The sequence below is a fragment of the Oncorhynchus clarkii genome, chromosome 9 (genome assembly GCF_045791955.1).
Source record: "Oncorhynchus clarkii lewisi isolate Uvic-CL-2024 chromosome 9, UVic_Ocla_1.0, whole genome shotgun sequence".
NCBI classification, from domain to species: domain Eukaryota; kingdom Metazoa; phylum Chordata; class Actinopteri; order Salmoniformes; family Salmonidae; genus Oncorhynchus; species Oncorhynchus clarkii.
In genome coordinates, this window is record NC_092155.1 from 69,971,627 (window position 1) to 69,984,401 (window position 12,775).

Genomic DNA, 12,775 nt, shown 5'->3' on the forward strand with positions numbered 1-12,775 from the left:
TATTATGTTGTTCAGATTGTATTTGTTTTGAATTGTTACATTTATATGCACTTTGTTTCTATAGATTAAAAAGTTATACTTTAAATGCAAATGTTTAATAGCATTGTTTTTCATAATAAACCAATGCATTTTTAAATAATAAATAATTGTGGTTAAGGTAGAGTGTGATTTCATTTAATAATTTAATTAGAATTGTTTTAACACCAGTCAATATCAAACTATCGCAAACTGTTTGACTTGAAAAAATACAAAACATTTTTTTTAAAGAGCCGTTTGGGAGCCAAATGAGCCGGCTCTTTTTGGTGAGCTGAGCCGAACGACCCGGCTCGCGCCCCGGGTATTCAGTCAATCAGTGGCCGCCGCTGCCAATATGTTGCAATGACACCGTTTGGTTGGCCTGCATATAAGCATATTTTAAGGCAGCCTCCACTGCAAAGTGGACTGGACGTTACGATGGGGGTGCATGCGTAAATTCACTCTGGAGTTCTAGAGGGAACTCAGAGTGTGCTCTGGGCGTTCGTAAATTAATCAATTATTCTGCGCTTTGCCCCACTCAGACGAGAGTGCTCTGAAATCGGAGTGAATTTACGAACGCGCCCATTGTGTATGACGAGTTGAGTTCGCCAATCATGGTGCTCTGTTGTGTGGCGCGCACTCAACGATCAATGTTGGGAGTGCGTCATCAAATGTAACAGTTTTTGACCGTTTGAATAAAGGCTTCTCGTACCAGTTTGTCAATGTAGCTAGTTAGCGAACGCCTGGTCGAGCCGTATAGCTAGCAACATCTGGCTAACTTACTTTGCTAAGATGAACTCCTGTGCCAAATTGTTCATTTTGATAGCCATCGCAGGAGTTTGTGTTATCTTGTATTTGGCCACTTTGGAGGAACATGTTACAACAGACCGTGAGTAGCTAGCACAGCGTTTAGTAAACAAACATTCCTTGGCTGATATACCTGTATTATACTCGGTGTATTATATACAGTTGAAGTCGGAAGTTTACATACACTTATGTTGGAGTCATTAAAACTCGTTTTTCAACAAACTATAGTTTTGGCAAGTTGGTTAGGACATCTACTTTGTGCATGACACAAATAATTGTTCCAACAATTGTTTACAGACAGATTATTTCACTTATAATTCACTGTATCACAATTCCAGTGGGTCAGAAGTTTATATACACTTAGTTGACTGCCTTTAAACAGCTTGGAAAATTCTAGAAAATTATGTCATGGCTTTAGAAGCTTCTGAAAGGCTAATGGACATAATTTGAGTCAATTGGAGGTGTACCTGTGGATGTATTTCAAGGCCTACCTTCAAACTCAGTGCCTCTTTGCTTGACATGGGAAAATCAAAAGAAATCAGCCAAGACCTCAGAAAAAAATGTAGACCTCCACAGGTCTGGTTCATCCTTGGGAGCAATTTCCAAACACCTGAAGGTACCACGTTCATCTGCACAAACAATAGTACGCAGGTATAAACACCATGGGACCACGCAGCCGTCATACCTCTCAGGAAGGAGACGCATTCTGTCTCCTAGAGATGAACGTACTAGAGGTCGACCGATTATGATACCGATTATTGGAGGACCAAAAAAGCCGATACCGATTAATCGCCAATTTTTTTGAATTTATTTTTTATTTTTTAATGCATTTGTAATAATGACAATTACAACAATACTGAATGAACACTTATTTTAACTTCATATAATACATCAATAAAATCAATTTAGCCTCAAGTAAATAATGAAACATGTTTAATTTGGTTTAAATAATGCAAAAACAAAGTGTTGGAGAAGAAAGTAAAAGTGCAATATGCAATAAGCTAACGTTTCAGTTCCTTGCTCAGAACATGAGAACATATAAAAGCTGGTAGTTCCTTTTAACATGAGTCTTCAATATTCCCAGGTAAGAAGTTTTAGGTTGGCCTCCCGGGTGGCGCAGTGGTTAAGGGCGCTGTACTACCAGAGACTCTGGGTTCGCGCCCAGGCTCTGTCGTAACCGGCCGCGACCGGGATGTCCATGGGGCGACGCACAATTGGCCTAGCGTCGTCCGGGTTAGGGAGGATTTGGCCGGTAGGGATACCTTGTCTCATCGCGCACCAGCGACTCCTGTGGCGGGCCGGGCGCAGTGCACGCTAACCAAGGTTGCCAGGTGCACGGTGTTTCCTACGACACATTGGTGCGGCTGGCTTCCGGGTTGGATGTGCGCTGTGTTAAGAAGCAGTGCGGCTTGGTTGGATTGTGTATCGGAGGACGCCAGTACGGGAGTTGTAGCTATGATACAAGATAGTAGCTACTAATAATTGGATACCATGAAATTGGGGAGAAAAAGGGGTAAAAAAAAATATATATATGTTTTAGGTTGTAGTAATTATAGGAATTATAGGACTATTGGATGTTCTTATAGTCACTTTAGTATTGCCAGTGTAACAGTATAGCTTCCGTCCCTCTCCTCGCTCCTCCCTGAGCTCGAACCAGCAACGCAATGACAACAGCCACCACATCGAAGCAGGGTTACGCATGCAGAGCAAGGGAAACAACCACCCCAAGGCTCAGAGCGAGTGAATTTTGAAACCCTATAAGCGTGCGCTAACTAGCCAGCCATTTCACTTCAGTTACACAAGCCTCATCTCGGGAGTTGATAGGCTTGAAGTCATAAACAGCGAAATGCTTGACGCACAACAAAGAGCTGCTGGCAAAATGCACGAGAGTGCTGTTTGAATGAATGTTTACGCGCCTGCTTCTGCCTAGCACCGCTCAGTCAGATACTTAGATACTTGTATGCTTGTATGCTCAGTCAGATTATATGCAACGCAGGACACGCTAGATAATATCTAGTAATATCATCAACCATGTGTACTTAACTAGTGATTATGATTGATTGTTTTTTATAAGATAAGTTTAATGCTAGCTAGCAACTTACCTTGGCTTACTGCATTTGCGTAACAGGCAGTCTCCTTGTGGAGTGCAACGAGAGAGAGACAGGTCATTATTGCGTTGGACTAGTTAACTGTAAGGTTGCAAGTTTGGATCCCCCGAGCTGACAAGGTGAAAATCTGTCGTTCTACCCCTAAACGAGGCAGTTAACCCACCGTTTCTAGGCCGTCATTGAAAATAAGAATGTGTTCTAAACTGACTTGCCAAGGTAAATAAAGATTAAATAGAGGTGTAAATAAATAAATAAATAAATAAATAAATCGGCACCCAAAATACCGATTTCCGATTGTTATGAAAACTTGAAATCGGCCCTAATTAATCGGCCATTCCGATTAATCAGTCGACCTCTAGAACGTACTTGTGTGAAAAGTGCAGAACAACGGACCTTGTGAAGATGCTGGAGGAAACAGGTACAAAAGTATCTATATGCACAGTAAAACTAGTCCTATATCGACATAACCTGAAAGGCCGCTCAGCAAGGAAGAAGCCACTGTTCCAAAATGGCCATAAAAACGCCAGACTATGGTTTGCAACTGCACATGGGGACAAAGATCGTACTTTTTGGAGAAATGTCCTCTGGTCTGATGAAACAAAAATAGAACTGTTTGGCCATAATGACCATCGTTATGTTTGGAGGAAAAAGGGGGACGCTTGCAAGCCGAAGAACACCATCTCAACCTTGAAGCACCGGGGTGGCAGCATCATGTTGTGAGGGTGCTTTGCTGCAGGAGGGACTGGTGCACTTCACAAAATAGACGGCATCATGATGCAGGAAAATAATATGTATATAGTGAAGCAGCATCTCAAGACATCAGTCAGGAAGTTAAAGCTTGGTCATTTGCGGTCTTCCAAATAGACAAAGACCCCAAGCATACTTCCAAAGTTGTGGCAAAATGGCTTAAGGACAAGAAATTCAAGGTATTGGAGTGGCCATCACAAAGCCCTTACCTCAATCCCATAGAAAATTAGTGGGCAGAACTGAAAAAGTGTGTGCGAGCAAGGAGGCCTACAAACCTGACTCAGTTACACCAGCTCTGTCAGGAGGAATGGGCCAAAATTCACCAAACTTATTGTGGGATGCTTATTGTGGACCCGAAATGTTTGACCCAAGTGAAACAATTTAAAGGCAATGCTACCAGATACTAATTGAGTGTATGTAAACTTCTGACCCACTGGGAATGTGATGAAAGAAATAAAAGCTGAAATAAATCATTCTCTCTACTATTATTCTGACATTTCACATTCTTAAAATAAGGTGATGATCCTAACTGACCTAAGACAGGTAGTTTTTACTAGGATTAAATGTCAGGAATTGTGAAAAACTTGAGTTTAAATGTATTTGGCTAAGGTGTATGTAAACTTCTGACTTCAACTGTATTCACTCTTATACACCTGTATTATTTAATGCCTATACAAACTAAATCAGGATTCAATACAATGTTTTAGCCTATTCAAAATATGCTGATGATATGCCTCTAGTTGGCCTTCAGCTTGAGGGGCTAGACGTTGATGATCTCGGACCACGATACACATATTAATGACTGAAATCACGTAGATGACATGCTGACCAGACCGGAAACGTTGTGTGCGCGAGCGTCGCAAAATAAATGTAGAAATCCATGTTATTCAATTATTGCACCCATCGCGTCTGTGATGCCAAGGGCTAAAATAGAACTCCTTTCTATTTCTGAAGCAGATCGCACTGAAAGTCCTGCCTCTCCCATCCCCTCATTGGTTTATAGAAGCAGGTACCCACGTGCCATCTTCTCATTGGTTATACCCACGTGGGTGATTGAAAGACAAACTGTTTTGCCGGTAGTCGTGGTAATACTATGAAAGTTTTGATGCGATCACCATATCAATTCAAAGATGAAAAAGCCTGGAAGGAGAGATGACTAGAAACGATTCGGTTAACCGTTTTGTGTGTGGATTAATTTGTCTGTGTAGAGGACCTTGTTATTTTACCTGAACTGCACAACTCAATGTTTATATCCCAGGACAAATTAGCTAGCAACAGCAAGCTAACTAGCTAAATTGCCATACTTTTAATGCTTTTCGACCTGTCCCCAAATGAATGTCATTGGTTCAGAGTTTGTTTTGCTATTTTAACCTGCGTGTCGTGATCGTGTTTGGTGTAGGGGGACAAAATACATTTATGCACGATAGCGCACACGCGCAGCCGGTTTGGGTTCTGTGTAAGGCCTACTTCTGTGGTAACATTTCTCCAGCCCCATCAGCTTTATGTACCAGGTATTCATGTCTTCAAATGGTGTGGCTGGCCATTAGGCTGAAGCACAAACTCAGGATTGTGGTTCTTGTCTTCGTATTTAGTGAATTGTGGAAAGAGACCAGAGAGACCATCAACGATGATGCCATTTGACTATGATGATTATGGTGGCGGTCGGTTCGTTGGTGGCACTCCAATTGACCCTAGTATTTGGCCGTGGCAAGTCTCCATCATGCACCGTCCGACCGCAGCAGATCCTTTTCAGCATCACTGTGGAGGAGCCATCATCAGCCAGAACTGGATACTGACAGCTGCCGTATGTGTTCATGCACCACAGCATCGGTATATACCACAGCATATATTAAGTCTACCGTTTCGCTACTTTAGTAGTCTTTTTCCAAAACTTTTCTTTGCCCTTTTTGTTGCAGCCTTTCAAGCAACCTGATAGTCAAAGCTGGGACCACGGATACAAACCACAATGACGCGAACACACAGGAATTACAAATTGAGAGGATAGTCCCGCACAAACTTTTTAATCCTATCACACTGCGATACAACATTGCACTTCTGAAGTTGAAACCCCCCCTTGTATTCAACACCTTTGTGGATGAAATTTGCATCCCAGATAATTCCAATGTTGAAGAACATCAGTATGGTATCTGCCACATAACAGGCTATGCAGGGCCCAATGGTAAGTCTTACAACAAAATAACATGGTTTACATCGTCAAAGTAGAGCTGGCCATATAGCCTACTGTAGGGGGCTTGAAATGATGGTCATGGGAAGAGCTGTTTTGTATACTCAGTGTATTAAAAACAAAAATATTATAGTGTATAAGCCTTTAACACAAATTACAGTTAACCTATTTGCTCTTTGACAGCAAACACCAGCATTTTACAAGAAGCAGAAGTGAAGAAAATTGGCACTCCCAGGTGTAACATGCCTACCTGGTGGAACTACAAAGTGGCTAGGGACATGTTTTGTATGTCTCATCCCAGTGGCATGGGTGGTCCTGATGGTTGTGAGGTAAACAGAGGCTGTTACATTCAGACAAGAGATGTGTCCCCAATGGCACCCCTTTTGACCAGAGCCCTGGGGTGCCATTTGGGACACAGACATGTCCTACATTTTGTTTAATCTCTGACATTTTAGATAACATGTTAGTTAGACAAAAATATAAAGTGTTCTTTTATTTCAGCTCTTGAAACATCTCAGAAATGTCCCATATGCACAAAAAGATATCAAATGTTGTGCACACATTTGTTTACATCCCTGTTAGTGGGCATTTCTTTAGCCAAGATAAATCGATCCACCTGACAGGTGTGGTATATCAAGAAGCTGATAACACAACATGATCATTATACAGGTGCACATTGTGCTGGGGACAAAAGACAACTCTAAAATGTCTAGGTGTTGTCACACAACGCAATGCTACAGATGTCTCAAGTTGAGAGACTGTGCTATTGGCATGCTGATGGCAGGAATGTCCACCAGAGCTGTTGCCAGATAATTGCATTTTCATTTCTCTACCATAAGCCGCCTCCATCGTTTTAAAGAATTTAAACATGTGAACAAAGTGCCCCATGGGGGCAGTGGTGTTCTGGTATGGGCAGGCATAAGCTATGATTAACAAACAAAATAGCATTTTATTGATGGCAAATTGAATGCACAGAGATACCGTGACGAGATCCTGAGGCCCATTGTCGTGCCATTCATCCACCGCCATAACCTCATGTTTTCAGCATGATAATACACAGCCCCATGCAACAAGGTTCTGTACACAATTCCTGGAAGCTGAAAATGTCCTAGTTCTTCTATAGCCTGCATAATCACCGGACATGTCACCCATTGAGCATGTTTGGGATGCTCTGGATCGATGTCTACAACAGTGTGTTCCAGTTCCTGCCAATATTCAGCAACTTTGCAGAACCATTGAAGAGTAGGAGGACAGCATTCCACAGGCCACAATCAACAGCCTGATCAACTCTATGCAAAGGGGATGTCACGCTGCCTGAGGCAAATGGTGGTCACACCAGATACTGACTGGATTTCTGATCCACGCCCCTACCTTATTTTTAAAGGTACAGTATCTGTGACCAACAGATGCATATCAGTATTCCCAGTCATGTGAAATCTATAGATTAGGGCCTCATTTATTTCAATTGATTGATTTTGTTACATGAACTGTAACTCAGTAAAATCTTTGAAATTGTTGCATTTATATTTTTGTTCATTTATGTTGTAAAAATACATGTTATGATAATTAATATTCTTCTAAGAAAATCACCTCCCGAAAGAACATGAATCCCAAAGTAGTTATGTTAAGTTTAAATGTTTGCTTATCGCTTGTTTTTCCTCAGATGAATCTTGGGGGCCCTGTGAGCTGCTTCATGCCTGCAAACAACCGCTACTACATCTATGGGGTGCGGGTGTATGCCAAAGACTGTGGTGTGCCTCGTCGGCCCAACATTTACCTCAAAGTGAGCAAGCATTTCTACTGGATTCAAAGAGAAGTTGGGGACAGCGCCCCCCCCATCCTTGCACCAATTCACAGTCGTTCTTTGGCCATGTGCTTTTTGCTTTCCAGCTTAGCTAAGGTGGTGATTTGACAGTTTCCACACCAGTTACATTTGTGACATTTTATTTATTAATTTAATTTGAGAGCAGTCTAAATATTTTTAACTAAACATATGATACTATAAATAAAAAGTATGGAGGAAAGGATTTTGAGCGCTCAGACAACACAAATGAAGCTGACACCCCCCCACAGGGGCAGGGAGCAGCGCCATAGACACCAGGCTTGGAGGGGTGGGGTGAATAGTAGAGACAGTCAAAAGTTTGCCATGCAACATCAGGGTAGATGCTACTGTACGTAATGACTTTTTTGTTGATGCAGATTGTAGAACATTGGGTTGCCTTGTATTTGATATCTCAGACGACAAATGAAGTAGACTTTACCCCCCCACATATACTCATTCCAAAATGTAACTTGCCTGCAAATGTTGTGAAAAGCTGAAGTTAAGCCAAGAGATCTAGAAAACATTAGGACATTCAGCTGAGAAAGATTCCATTTTCCTCTGTAATAATGTGGTAACGCACAATATTTTCATCCATCTCTTTTCGTTAGTCTCCGCCACAGCATCTCTTTTCAACACTTTTAGGAATTAGCGACTGAGCAGCCCAACCACAAATTACAGAAATGGGTGGGCTGTTGATGTTCAAAATGAAGTGACTGTCAGGTCGTAACACCAATCAGACATCAAGTGGGAGAGGCTGTAGCAGAAACCAGCGGCTGTGAAAAGAGACTAGTGGCTTTACAGATCACAGAGCAGAGACATGCTGACAAAAGCAGATTTTATTTTTCATTTTGCTAAACCAAATAGAAAACAAATGATCCCCATTGACAACATGACAGAACGTTGGTCAAATAGGACACGTTTGCCTCTGAGTTGGAACTCATTGCATCACTGACAATATTGAGAAGATCTTATACAGCATTTATGCATAGTGAACAGCCTTGAGGTATATATATATTTTGGGCCCTTGATGTTTACAAATAACATTAATCATCCGAAATATATTGTTTTAGCACTACACAAGTACAGTACATTGTGTTTACAATAGACTAAAAGCTTAACATCCTTTATTGTTTTCAGTTTTACTACAATTGGCACAGTGTTTATTACAAAATATATGGAAATATTGGCAATCCTGATCATTTGTCCTAGCCTGGTCCTATACCGGTTTGTGCTTTTGCCAATTGGAGCTGGCACAATAGTACAAACAGGCTGGAACTCAAGCTAGGTTTTTCCATGGATAGAATCTTGAAAAACTTTCCCCTTATTTCCAGTTTTGGATAGCACCAATGTGTCTAATGAATGTATGGCAGGACAACATGTTGTCACACCCATAGAATTAGATTGAGTAGAACGGGCTTGGAACCGCTCACACCATGAAGATTGAGTGGTAAATTCCTTCTAGTTCTATGGTCACACCACTATAAGATAAGATGATGATTTAAACATGCAAAGGTGGAATGATACAGTAGCAGCTTGGCAAGAAAGCCAAATACCACAGAATAGTTCCAAAAACATTTTTTATGAATCATTAAATGTAACTTTACTCTAAAGATGGACTTAAGTTACAATGTTTGTCATTCAAGTAGTTTTAACAACTTCCTAAATCAAACAAGGCTTTTGTTTTGCCACAGCATTGTGTAGGGTAGTTGAAATCTTGCATGAAAAACATTACAATCATTTAAATAATGAATTTCTCATTTGGATGGATGGAATAAAAATAGTTTGATGCTAGGCTGGATCCTTGGGATGTCCTGCTAGAGTCAACCCCTAAAAATTACATTACAGTGAATGACATAAAATAAGACAATCAACAAAAAAGAAACTTGCATTTTGGAACAAAAATATTGTTTAATATTTTGATGTTAATTTAATTAAAAAGGGAAATTAAACTTTTTTCCACAAGGAAAGGCAAACGATGTCACCATTTAAACCATACGATCACACACACACCAGTAATAATGATATGGAAAAGTGCAAATTGTTACCACCTGCCAAACCATATGATATGCTTCCTTTAATTTTGAAATGTGTTACTTAGACTACGTTTAAGTCTGTGATGCAGAAATTTGCTGTCAAGTATGAAAGATCAGTCAAGATTTATGAACAAAGAACAAGTTCATAATTTCAATGTACACAGTAACACCAGTTATACAGTTTTTGACCTCTAAAATATACCCTATACGGTCAACATCTTACCCTTCACAATCCCTTTTCTAGTCATAATACAATCAGAATAATGAAATTAAAACCTTTGACAAATAATAACAGTAAAAGTATTACAAGTTCCACAGGTTTTATAAGGCAAGAATTTGTCCTCATCTTATACCCACTGCCAACTGGGTTTGGTAATTCACCAAGTCCTTGATTTATGAAGATGTCACGTTTCATGATGGCACAAAACAAAGGGAAAGGGGATACCTAGTCAGTTGTACAACTGAATGCATTCAACTGAAATGTGTCTTCCACATTTAAAGGCACAGCAGTCTTCCGACATCCCAGATGTAGCCTCATGTGAAGTTAGTCAGAGATATAGATGCACCTTGGTGACTCAATGGGCACTCCAGAATCAACAAACAAGCCTAGCAATTGACTAGCCACGGACCCCAAGGCTTTGCCATCTGAAAGCCTGTGACAGAGGCCAGCAGCTGACTGACTGATACTTATTCAAGCTAAGATAGTGATTCAGCAGAGGAGCCTCCATGATATCAGGTCAGCCAGCAAGTTAATCAGAAGTTTATTGTTCCATATTATCAGTATTTTGTGCTTGCTAGATATTTAAATAATGACGATAAATAGAGTTGTGTAAAGATAAATATGTACAGCAGTTTAGTCGTATGTCTGTACATACATATAACCCTGACCCCATAAAACAGCAGTAAAAACAGAAGTCCATTTTATTTACATGATCCATGAGAGCACTCTCATGGAACGATTCCTGCTCATACATCAAGACCTTAAAATATTGTCCCCCAAAAATAAACACGGTCTGTTTTGTTGTGCGAGTTTGCTGCTGGTATGTTTATGTTGCACATCTGTTTCATTCCATACCAATGACAAGTGTGTTTTAAAAGTGGATTCTTCTAGCACGTCTAAAAGCGTTTAACATAGCAGTAAAGTGTAAAAAAAAAAAGATCTATGGGACAGACACGTAAGATGACCGGTCAATTCCAGCTCTGCAGTAAGTACAGCTACTGAGGTGCAGGCGTTTGTCTAACTCAGTGGGCTGTACTTACTGCTGCTATTGTATTGTTTGTGATTTTGTTTAGTTCTTCTGCATTTCTTGATGAAAAATGGAAGTGAGTAGAGGTCAACCATACTGAGCTAGGTTCATTAGCAAGTTTGTATTTTATGACCTCTTTTTAGTTCCATATAAGTCAATTAAATTTAACACCAATTTTAAAGATCAGTCCTCTGCATTGCGGTAGCACCGGCGGAAGCCAATTTGTGAGTCTCCCATCGACAATCCAGGGGACATATAGAGTGCGGCTCAAATAGCACCCTATTCCCTATTTAGTGGACTACTTTTGACCAAGGCCCATAGGGTAGTACACTATATAGGGAATAGGTTGTCATTTGGGAGGTACAGTACGCATGGTCCCAGGTCTTTCCAACTCCTTTGGTCATTGTCTCATGAGGAGTTGATCTGCATAAACTAGTCCCATAAACTGGGACTAGGCTAGGAGAGATTATGGAAGGACAAGGAAAGGTTAAAGTGCATGGGGGAAGCTTCCAGCTCGTCACGTTGACTCCACAGTCCTATCCTGACCAACATGACGGACTGTGGACCACTCAGGAGAGAGGAGAGAGCAGGGTACAGGCTGAACCAGGGAATGGATCGAGATGAGAAACACACCTCTGTATTTTCTTCTATAAAACAAGATTCACAATAATAATGTCTAGGGATAAAATCATGGTTAGGAGCAGTCGGGGAGAGACAGTGGATGAGGGTATTGGCAAACATCTACTTGATAGGTGGACCCAAGTGTCAATCAAAGAGGAGAAACCAATCATCTTCCTACTCTGTCAGTGGGAGGCAGGGAGTGGTTGGAAAAGCACCAGTAAGAAGCAGCAAAACCCCATGCAGACAGACATGCTCTAACTTCACTCCCACCCACAGCCTTAATAAACAGTCTCTGTTTCATAGAGAGTAGACTCTGGCCGAGAGAAAAAGAACGCTGGGGCAGGAATTACTCTAACAGGATGGCTAAACCAAGTCCAAGCCCATCCACCAATGCTACTCCTGCCCTGTCCTGCCAATCTGTCCCACTGCCAGATGAGTGAGTGTGAGGTCCATTCTTGGGAGAAGCAGTCCACCCCCCAGCCCCCTCTCTGTGTCTAGCGCCTCCCTCTCAGAGCCTCTACCCCAGTGGACTCCCATAGCCAGCCTCCACTCCAGTGGACCCCCATAGCCAGCCTCCACCCCAGTGGACCCCCATAGCCAGCCTCCACTCCAGTGGACCCCCATAGCCAGCCTCCACTCCAGTGGACCCCCATAGCCAGCCTCCACTCCAGTGGACCCCCATAGCCAGCCTCCACTCCAGTGGACCCCCATAGCCAGCCTCCACTCCAGTGGACCCCCACAGCCAGCCTCCACCCCAGTGTGAATGGGGCCTGGGCCCTCCTCACATGTTATAGGCCACGTAGATGGGGTCCAGCTGGTCGGCCAGGAACGAGTCCCGGAGGTGCATCCTCTGCTTCTCTCCCCGTGAGTTGATGGGGATGACCCCCGGGTCAACAACAACCACCACGCCCACAATCAGGTGGTGCTCCTCCAGAACCACGTTGGTCACCAGAGGCACCAAGTCCAGGGCCTCCTGCTCCGACCCGGCCAGCTCTGCCACTACTACCAGGAGGTTGGTCCACGTGAACACAGCACTGTGGAGAGAGAGAGACAGCCACTCATCAAGTTAACATTCAGGGGTACACAGCAGATATAGAGAATGACCGGCACCAACAGTCAGTCACTCATCAAGTTCAACATTCAACTGGTTCAGTGGGTTAGAGCACGGTGCTGTGTACCCTTCCCGTTCT

The 12,775-nt window shown here is 42.1% G+C and overlaps 2 protein-coding genes across 3 annotated transcripts in view; one reads left to right on the forward strand and one right to left on the reverse strand.

Moving 5' to 3' along the window:
* Positions 1–664: 664 nt before the first annotated feature.
* On the forward strand, positions 665–9,294 carry LOC139416869 (chymotrypsin-like elastase family member 1). Its single transcript, XM_071166020.1, has 5 exons — positions 665–904; positions 5,270–5,507; positions 5,594–5,856; positions 6,046–6,191; positions 7,526–9,294. Exons 1-5 carry the CDS (start codon positions 808–810, stop codon positions 7,772–7,774), a joined length of 993 nt encoding a protein of 330 aa, XP_071022121.1. The 5' UTR covers positions 665–807; the 3' UTR covers positions 7,775–9,294.
* LOC139416867 (disco-interacting protein 2 homolog B-A-like) overlaps positions 9,047–12,775 on the reverse strand; it is a 91,591-nt gene continuing 87,862 nt past the window's right edge. For both annotated transcript variants that reach the window (XM_071166014.1, XM_071166013.1), the window contains one exon: positions 9,047–12,619. In XM_071166014.1, coding sequence (XP_071022115.1) covers positions 12,367–12,619 — 253 coding nt within the window. In that variant the 3' untranslated portion in view covers positions 9,047–12,366. The remainder of the gene's footprint in view (positions 12,620–12,775) is intronic.

Bases quoted from the DNA above. Each gene is read 5' to 3' on its own strand.
- LOC139416869 (XM_071166020.1), top strand. From the start codon at position 808: ATGAACTCCTGTGCCAAATTGTTCATTTTGATAGCCATCGCAGGAGTT. The intron at 905-5,269 runs GTGAGTAGCTAG...CTTCGTATTTAG, and splicing joins GGAACATGTTACAACAGACC to TGAATTGTGGAAAGAGACCA. The intron at 5,508-5,593 runs GTATATACCACA...TTTTTGTTGCAG, and splicing joins GTTCATGCACCACAGCATCG to CCTTTCAAGCAACCTGATAG.